Source organism: Pholcus phalangioides, unplaced genomic scaffold (genome assembly GCF_987345545.1).
Source record: "Pholcus phalangioides strain wild (caught in Gottingen) unplaced genomic scaffold, Ppha-v1.0 ptg000015l_1, whole genome shotgun sequence".
NCBI classification, from domain to species: domain Eukaryota; kingdom Metazoa; phylum Arthropoda; class Arachnida; order Araneae; family Pholcidae; genus Pholcus; species Pholcus phalangioides.
The window spans coordinates 81,150,031-81,160,317 of NW_028301608.1; the positions used below are offsets into that span (position 1 = coordinate 81,150,031).

The following is a 10,287-nucleotide window of genomic DNA, read 5'->3' on the forward strand; positions in this document are numbered from 1 at the left end:
TGCACTTTTTGAAGGCTGATTCGCAATGATCTAATTATCAGGACTCCCACTCGTCCTACTTTTTGGTAAAATGTTCTACTAGAACAAAAGCCGTACTTTCTCGGTTTTGTCCCCTACTTCCTGGTTTTTGTCCTACTTTTCACCAAATCCTATCAACAAAATTTGTGGAATTGGTTTTAATTCAGCAGGGAATCATCTATATATTTCGAAATATTAAAATTGTGCTAGATTGTGCACTCAATTAATGATTCTGCCAAAGCACAAATTGTATCGTTTTTCAGGTTATTTGGGGAGGGGTGTATAGGGACCATTTAGTTTATTAATTTTTTTTCTGCATAGTTTAAGGGTTCAACAAGTAGAGTAGTCATTAAAAACTTCTGTCTGGATGGAAAAAATAATTTTGTATTTACCACTTCAATGGTCTTGGACAGTAACCAACAGTCATCATTCAAAATTATGGTGTACATTTTGTGTATAAGTGAAACAACAGTTTCATTGCAAAGCAGTTGAATACATAGGCCTATTCTAGGTTTGGTGATTCTGATGCTACGCAATAGCATTCAGTTGTCTTCTGTGTTTTTAGGGCATGTGAAAAGGCATAAACAATATTAACAATGTTCAGCAAAGAGCTAGAAATGAAAGTGCTTCATTTGTCAAAAATGGTTACGCTGGTATTGGGTGTGTGTGATCAGTGAAATGTAAAAACATCCCTTTAAAAAAGGATGGACAGTGCAGTAAAACCGCCTGGTTCACCTTGGCTTATTTACATAGTATCATGTAATTTACACATTTTGCACTGTGCTTTTGAAAGAATGTAATTGGTTTTAATTGAGCAGGGAATCATCAATATATTGCAAATAGTACAAGCGTTGTAGATTGCCATTAATTATTCTGCCAAAGCAGAAATTGTATAGTTTTCAAGGTTATTTGGAGGGGGGGGCGTATGTGGACCATTTGGTTTATTAATTTTTAATTTGTTCAGTTTGAGGGTTCAACAAGTAGAGTAGTGATTAAAAAACTTCTGTCTGGATGGAAAAAGTGATTTTGTATTTAATTTTCATGGTCTTGGACAGTAAATAGCAGTCATCATTCAAAATTATGGTGCACATTTTGTGTATAGGTGAATAGCAGTTTGCATTACAAAACAGTTCGATACATAAGCCTATTCTTGGTTTGGTGATTCTGATGTTACCCAATAGCATTCCATTGTCTTATGTATTTTTAGGGCATGCAGAGGCATAACAATGTATAGAATACTTATATAGAATACTTTAATATAGAGTTTTTCTTTCAAACCGAGCACAACTCTGGTCTATCACCATTTATGGGCAATTTACTACCTAGTGAATTGTGCCGGAGGTGTAACTGTGTGTGTACCTAACAGTCTGAGTGCATATGTAGTGTTGTGTTTGATTTTTCAGTGCTGCCATCTATATTTCAGAAGGGAAGTGAATGATGTGTTATAATTGAATTACATTTGTGCTGTTTATAGGTCTGTTGCTTTCTGTGGAGAGACTTTTTAATGTGGAGATTGGCTCGCATTCGCGCCTTGAAGTTGGGAACCACAGAAAACCAATTTCAGCCAACCACCACTATGGTGGCGGTGCGGTTCGAATCTGGGTCCTCGCGATGCGAGTCCGTCACTATGACCACTCGACCACCATAGCGGCAATACTTGGAGCTAGAAATTAACGTGCTTCATTTTTCAGAAACGGTTACACTGGTATTGTATAGTAAAATGTAAACAAATACCTTTAAAAAAGGGATGGCAACACAGTAAAACCATCTGGTTCACCTTGACTTATTTACATGAGAGCTTGTAATTTACACATTTTGCACTGTGCTTTTAAAGTTCTCGAGTTGGTCTCGAAGGAGCGTCATTCTTAAAAATCTTACATGCCTTCATAATTTGCTGTGCATTGTCGAAGAGTTGACAGATTGGACTGTGGGAGACTCCAAAAAAATGTAATTTATATTTTGAGAACAGAAAAGAATTACACTGGGGAAAAGTTTTTTTATTCTCTATTGCATGAGATTTTTCTAATGATTTAAGTTATTTTCTTATTGCTGATTTCAAATCTTAAATCAATTTCTCTCTGCAAGCTTCAGTTTTTATGCTATTTGATATTATACAGAATGTGAAATTAAGTCCTCAGACACCCTTTATCTTTCGAACCGTTGGTTATAGAAGCATACTTTCAACTAGAAAAAGTATCCAAATAACATGTCTATTATAGATATGTCATGTATTTTACTAGGTGTTGTATACATATCGAGATACAAAATATAATTTGTCTTTCTAATTAGAAGTTAAAGGAACCGTATAAAAAATTAAATTTTCTATCTCGATACATATGCAGCCCCTAATAAAATTGTATATATCCAAAATGGACATGTTATTTGGATAAATTTTCTTATTAAAAGTGTGCTTCTATAACCAACGGTTCAAAAGATAAAGGGTGCCTAAGGACTTAACTTTACACCCTGTATACTGATACATTGCCAAAAGTCCTGGGCTATCGACTAATGACTTACACTGGCTAGGTTGTTGCAGATTAGTTGTACATAATTGGATCATTTATATCGACCTGAAAATGGTTAACATCCTACTTGGCCAACAGAAAGAATTCACAAAATTTCCATGCTTTCTTTGCATGTGGGACAGCTAAGCTCGAGACACTGAACCCAGAATGAGTGGCCTGTCCAACTCTGGAAGCAGGCATGTCAAGCATTGTAAGAGATAAAATTTTTAGCTGAGAGATGATTGTCTTTCCTCCACTTCACCTCAAGCTTGGATTGATGGAGCGGTTTGTCATGGCATTGAATGTTTCCAATATATAGTTTCTTTTCTTGCTTTGTCTTTCAAGAAGGTCAAAGCAAGTGTGTTCGATGAACCTCAAATTTGTGCCCTTGTGCGTGATCCTGAATTTGTCACGAAGATGAATGAAAAGAAGTCACTGTGTGTGTGTGGCTGTCTTTTAAAGCAGTTATACAAAAAAATTTTAATAACAGAAAGGCAGATAACTATGAGATTCTGGTTACTAGAATGCTGTTGGCTTTTCTTGAGCTCAGGTGCAACAGGAGTGTAAAGCTTCATTTCCTGTTTATTCACCTTGATCAATTCCCTTAAGAGTCTTGGGACTGTAAGTGATGAACAAGGAGAGTGCTTTCATCAAGATTTCAAGACGATGGAAGAGTGCTACAAAGGCTGCTGAGACAAAAATAGGATGGCTGACTGCTACTTTAATAAAACACGCAAGTCTTGGGACTGTAAGTGATGAACAAGGAGAGTGCTTTCATCAAGATTTCAAGACGATGGAAGAGTGCTACAAAGGCTGCTGAGACAAAAATAGGATGGCTGACTGCTACTTTAATAAAACACCAACTCTGGCCATATCGCTATATTGCAATTTACTGCCATTAATTAGAGATGGACTACTACTGGAGCATCAAATGGAATTTCCCTCATAAAGTCCAGAAACACAAGAATTATAAGCACAAATTCTTGTCTGAAAAGTGCCAGAAAAAATAAATGCAGAAAAAAACATTATTAGTTTAATGTTAAACGTTAGATTTTTTTCAAAATATTATTTTAAAAAAATCTAGAGCTTATAGGAAAAAATTAAGCTCAGATTTGAAATCAGCATACTCGAATTAGATAAGATCAAGTACTTGTATAAATTCAACAAAAATTTTGTTCCCCAGTGCAGACCTGTCAACTCTCCGTATTTAGGCTGGAGACTCCAGATTTTTCATCCTTCCTCCTGCTCCTGTTCTCCAGATTTTGGCAGAAAATTAGATTTTATGCAAGCTTTCACGTTGTCGTGGCGTCATTGTTAGGAAAAACACCCATAGAGGACAGCCGTGGTCATTTCCATCGAGCAACCGGGAAAAGTCTTTGTGACCACATTTAAGCAACTGGCAAAGAAGTGACCTTGTTTACGTAGTGTTTATTGGCAATCATTTATCAGGGGTAAGCCCTTGGTTGCCAAAATTACTGTATAATTGTTATTCTATTCCATTAACAGCCACGCTGTAAATACAAGTTTTTTCGTCAGCAGCTTTGTATTTTGAAGTTTTTAATTGTTTCCTCTGATTAAATGACTTCAAATAGAAAATATAAAACTTTAAGCTATATAAAGCTTTTAAGAGTTCATATACCCAAGATTATCAATCACTGATAGCATCCACGAAAGGAAATATTATGTTTTATGAACAGTATGTGGATGCGATTTCTCTTTTGTGGATGGAAAGACTGACATGGAATTATACTCTGCTCAGGGGCAATGCTGAACCTACCTTGGGGGGGGGGGGGGGAATGGAACTTTTTCTTAATTTATGGAAAAAAAATTGTTGAAAATTTTTTTTTAATGAAAATTTTTTTTGATCGAGTCTATGAGTACCAGGGGGGGTTGCTAGTGCACTGCTTTGGCCAAAAATTGTTTTTGTAACCAAGTCATTCTTGACATTTTGCTTTGACTTGAGTCAATCTTATAGGATACTAAAATAGTGCTATGGAAAAAAAGTAATAAAAAAATTTTGTCTGGGGAAGACCCTCCCCCATCCTACTTTTTAGTCCTGCTTTTTCTAATTTTTTGAGTGGGAGTCCTGAATAATTCTGAATAAAATGAGAAATAATTTACTTTTCCAAGGCATTATAAGTGGGTGCCTGCTAGTCCTCTTATGTGCTGTGTGCAAGTTGAAACATGAAAACTGCATATTTTCCCAGCTCTTTCATCTTAGGCTTACCTTTTCAGATTTGTATAATTATTCATTAATGAACAGTAAAATAAGTTCAAACAACTTTTGTAAGAATTATATCCTATGGGGTTTTTTTACATTAATATTTTGTTTATTTTAAAAGTATACTTATTCATACTTTAAGCATATATGAATGCAAACACTTTTTATGTTTTCTTCAATTAAATTAGACATAAAATTTATCTTAGAGTGCATATGGAATGTTTTAATTTTTTCTGTAATAAATTTTTAAAATGTCAAAAAAAATGGGAAAATAATTTTTATGAGTTAATTTCACTTCTCTAAAATTTTAAGGGTTATTTTCTTTTCAATGAAAGCAAAGTAATTAATAACTGTGTTGAAAAAAAATTAACCAAAATTTAAAAGAGTATTTAAACTCTTCAATAAAATTTGGAGTAAAATTGTATTTTGATGCATTAATTATGCATCTCGGTGCGTATTGGCCAACACTGTATCTACCCTTCCACCACATTAAGCAAGATACTTGGGAGTCTGCTGTAAATATAGCAGCATAAAAACATCAGAATTTTTTTTTTAACTTTACCATCAAATCAGTGTAAGTACTGTACTTTTTTTCCCAAAATGAAATTCATGCTTTATAAGTATCAATTCTATTGATGCTGCTAGTTGGTTATTGACCTGTAAAATCTGATGGAATTATTTACCACAAGCTTTGAAATTACTGTTTATTTTTTCAAATACACAAGCTCTGCTGTTCATATTCTGAAGAATGCATAACTATTTTTTATTGAGATAATATTTTTATAAGTAGCTGAAAATTTAAAGGGGGAAAAATTTTTGTCTTCCATGCTCTTTTTTTTTCTCTCTAATATTAGGTATTTAGAAATTGAGTGGCGAATGAGGAAAAATTCTCACCGGGCTTTCAACAAGGTAACGATGCAAGGGTACACTCCAAATGTTCCTCTTCAGTCAAATTACAGTGATTGTGGCGTATATGTCCTACAATATGTGGAAAGCTTTTTCGAAGTGAGTATGAGAAAGTTAATTATTGTTAATTGGTGGTTTGTGCATTGTATATTAGGTGTGGATCAAATATAAACTGAAATTTCCTTCCTGAAGGGTAGGGTGTTCCTCTATGATTGCCAGGGTACCTTCTATTGGTTACTGGCTAGTTAGTGGTTTTATTGTTTGCAGTGTTTTACATCTACCTGTTATGTGTAGCAACTTGTAACTGTACTCAGTATACTGTACTCCTTGTTTTTATTAATTTCTGTGGTATGAATTGTACAGTGAGCAAGAGGGACACACATGAGTTGTGCAGCACAATATTATAAAATTTCTGAGCAATCAAAAGCATAAAACTATTGGAAAATTTTGACGAGGCTTCATGCTCACTTCAGGAGAGGAAACATTTTCCAAAATGCAGTTGTATGATTGACATAATTTTTTTAGCTGGACATGATGTAATCAAAATGAGCCACACCACAGATGGATGAGTATCACTGCAGAAGACTGCAGTTTTTCTTCTCCCCCCCCCCCCCTAAGAAAAAGAAAAAAAGAACATGAAATTAAACAGATTTAAACTTACAAGATATACGGAAGACTGGATGTTGTGAAGATATTTATTATTTGAGATGTTAATTTTTTAAGGAAGGAAAAAACTCATCTCTGCCTGTACCGGGAGTCGAACCCGGGCCCCTCGATTGCCGGACGAGTGCTCTGACCACTAAGCTACAGAGGAGATAGAGATTTTCCTTCACTAGAGCGTATATATGCCGAACGAAACCGTGCAATGGACGGTGAAACCGATCAGCTAATAGCTCATGGACGATGAGCCACCAGAGGGCTTTAAACTTATTTTGTGCTCTGAAGTTCTTTGTAGGTATTGTTGACTGTGATGCATGTAATTTCCCATATAAAAAATTTTAACTTAAATTTTGTTTTTATTCATTTCTGTGATATGAAATGTTTCATTATAGAACCCACTTCCCTATTATGCTGGCACAATACCTGAGCTGGAAGATTGGTTTTCCAAAGAGAAGATTGGTAATAAGAGGGAGGAGATAAGAAATCTCATCTTGGAGCTGCAAAAGCGACAGCTATCCAGCAGTGCTGTAATTTCATCTTCCACCTCGGAGCGAGTTACCTCGAGACAGAATGCAGAAAACAAAATAGCATCTCCCTCAGTTCAGAAATCATGACGAGTGTCACTCACATTTCATAAACTAGGATTAAAAAAGGAGGACAAGGGTTAAACTGTTTGATTGTGGCATCAAGTTTGAATGTGGAAAATACATTTTTCAGAAAATTATTCTGAAGAATACTTTGTAGTGACTGCTTTAAACTTCTGGAAGCAGCTTACTGCAAATCAAACGTTTATTCTACACAAAATTTGTAGGCTTCCATGGATAACAAAATTTCTCGGTTCGGGGTTAAGAATTTTATATTTTATGCTTGAGCATAAATAGTATTGTAATATGCCATACATTAATTGAACCTTACGTGAACACTTGATAAGCAGATGGAGTATGTATAGTTTCAACACATGCAATGTTTGTAAATATCTCATCTATTAAAGCTCCAGTGATGTATGTATTTTGGTTTAAATTGTGAGCAAGAAGCAAAGCATTCTTCCTCATTCTCATCATGGATTAAAAGAATTACTGTTTATATGTGTGCATTTTGATGACTGTAATCATTGTACAAGGATGTACGATTTGTTTTCTTTGAACACCAAGTAAACCATATAAAGTATATAAAAAACTACAAAATTTATCATATTCCAAAAAAGAGAAGTATGGATTAACTAAGTAAAATTAGTGAGGGGTTTTCTTTTGTGGGAATAATAATGTACTTAAAAACAAACAAGGCATGGTTCTGGCAATATTGAAGTAGAAAAACAAATTTTTCTCTGGACAACTTTTCTCTTATGTGAAGGGGTCGTTCAAGTATTACGTAAGCAAATTTTTAGTCATTTTTGACCCCCCCCCCCCTGTCAGAAAAATTTCGTCATCAGCTCTGCCCCTCTGCATCCTAACTCATATTTTCATGAAGGGTGGTTGCTAACGTAAGCATTATCCAAACACCCTCCCCCCTTCCCTTCAAAAGTTAGCAAATTGGAAACCCCCTTCCCCCCCCCCAATCGATGATGACTTGAACGGCCTCTAATGAACATGAAATTTTGTATAGTTCAATTGAGTAATTTATCAGAGTAGTGTGACATTATCAATAAATAATGGAAAAAAATTCTTGCCAAATATCAGTCTCTGATAATTAAATTAGTTTTGCACTTAAAAAAAATATATTGTGTGCATATCTTATTGCTTGTACAAAAGCTTCTTTATGGATCATTTTAAATTGTTATATTTGCAAGAATAGTCTTTAGCTGGTAAATTACTTAAAAATGAACTTTTGCTCACTCATGATTTATTTCTTGAAAGAGACTTCTTCATACACTTACATACGTTCAAGTACAAATCGCATGCAAAGTATTAGTCATTACCTCATTTTTTTTAAACCAAAAATATTTCATATTACTGCAACACACATTTTATGAGTTACAACAGTCACAATTTTTAAATCTCCAACCTTCATACCTCGAAGACCACTGGTTAAGTGACTGCTGCTTTAAATCAATACTTTTTATGGTTAGTTTTCTTTTTTTTATACAGGTGTGTATATGACAACTTCCACTGTCTGGGTAGTCTACAGGTGAAACTTTATTGGAAAGCATCAAAACTATGAAACACCTAAAAGAATTCAGCAGATGCTAGCAAAATTGCCAACTACTTCTGATAATGCTAAAAAAATTTTGATGTGCTAGAAATAGATGTGCAGTGAATAAATGTATTTCACAAAAAAGTCTGTAATGACTTATATGTGGGATTTAGTATTAATTCTTTAAGCTGTAAAGCATAAATTAATAACAAATATGGGATAAATTAGTTAACAGATACAGGATATTGCCAAAAGTAAGCAAAGTTGCTAACTGTATTGAAATCGTGAAAAAATCACCATCGGTGGGAAATAATGTTCACTGCAAATTGCAGTAGATTAAAATGAGTTTTACAAAATAAAACAGTTAACATGACCAAAATTTGAGATGCTCCTATTTATAGTTGCCATTACCGTAATATAATTGAGCTGGAAAGATAAAAATTATCTTGATTTCAATAAAGAATAAGAACTCAAGTTGGCTTAGTTTAAAAAAACTGATATTTTTACAAAAGTCGGGGTGGCAAAAATTAGTCAACCCTCTGCTTGCGAACTTATTTTGTTCATGAAGTCTGTAAACTGCACTGTCCGCAAACCAAAATTTTTCCTATAGGAATCAATATGAATGAATGTAAATGAATTACTCCGAAGATTTCTATTGTGAATTTTTACTACAACTCCTTATTTATACATAATCAATATGGTTGTCATTAACCTTTTACCGGCCAAATTAAGATTTGAATTGATTTTCTAAATTTTTTTGTTATTTCCCCTTCTGATCCTTTAGTTTACCATAAAATTCATAGAAAAAAACAATTTTCTTGGGTATATATTCTGGACTCGACCATAGAAACATCAAAAAAAATAAATTATATTCTTCCTTTAAAAATAGGCGATTTAAAATGAAATAAATTTATGGCATAAGTGCTGAAATTAATGAAAATTTTGTTTTGTAAATTAGAATTTCCTGAATTCATGATTCCAAACTTAATTAATAAAACCGATGTTGATCGTTAAAAGGCCAAACCAACACACAAAATTACCATGATTCGAAAGGGATGAATTACGAACGAAATGGAAACTACGCCTTTCTTTCAAGCCAAACTCAACTCAGGTCTATCGCAGTAGGCAGTTTACAACTTAGTGAGTTGTGTGGTGTGTGTAGTGTTGTCTTATTTATCAGTGCTGCCATCTATACATTAGAGGTGAAGTGTAATGATTGAATATTTATCGTTTGTAGGCCTGTTCTTTGGCGAGGCTCTTTAACGGGAAAATCGGCCAATACCTCACTAGAAATATCTTGAGTGTTTCCTGAAGTTATTGACTGTTAGGGCTATGGCAGATATTGTGAAACGTCTTTTTAAAAGTTCTTTTCTTCACAGCTACATAAAGCTTGAAATTATCTGCTGATCTAAAGGCTGGGCAAAAAAAGCTATATTTGTCAGTAATAAATTCATTCTGATGGAATATTCTTCAACAATTCCTGTCGGGGAAAGAAATTGTAATCTCAGACTTCCAAAATATGCTTCTGGGATTCAGATCGTTTTGCGTGTTCGTGAATCACGATTAATTCGCAATCATTTGTTCCCCACTGTCACCACAGTGGTGGTCGACTGAAGTTGGTTTTCTGTGGTTCCCAACTTCAAGGCGCAAATGCGAGCCGATCTCCCCGTTAAAAGTCTCGCCACAGAGAGCAACAGGCCTACAAATATTCGGCCACTACACATCACTCATTTCACTTCTGAGATATAGATGGCAGCACTGAACAAATCATACACTAGATACGCACTTAGACTGTTACGTACACACACAATCCGGCACAACTCACTAGGTAGTAAATTGCCTATGGCG

The 10,287-nt window shown here is 34.5% G+C and overlaps 1 protein-coding gene across 9 annotated transcripts in view; it reads left to right on the forward strand.

Annotated features, from left to right (window-relative positions):
* The window catches only part of LOC149076789 (sentrin-specific protease 6-like), a 130,111-nt gene extending 122,719 nt beyond the window's left edge, over positions 1-7,392 (forward strand). For 8 of the 9 annotated variants that reach the window (XM_089244509.1, XM_089244511.1, XM_089244514.1 and 5 more), the window contains 2 exons: positions 5,598-5,748; positions 6,702-7,392. In XM_089244509.1, the coding sequence (XP_089100635.1) occupies positions 5,598-5,748; positions 6,702-6,923 (373 nt within the window). In that variant the 3' untranslated portion in view covers positions 6,924-7,392. The remainder of the gene's footprint in view (positions 1-5,597; positions 5,749-6,701) is intronic. The other variant, XM_089244513.1, reaches the window with a different exon arrangement.
* Positions 7,393-10,287: the final 2,895 nt, after the last annotated feature.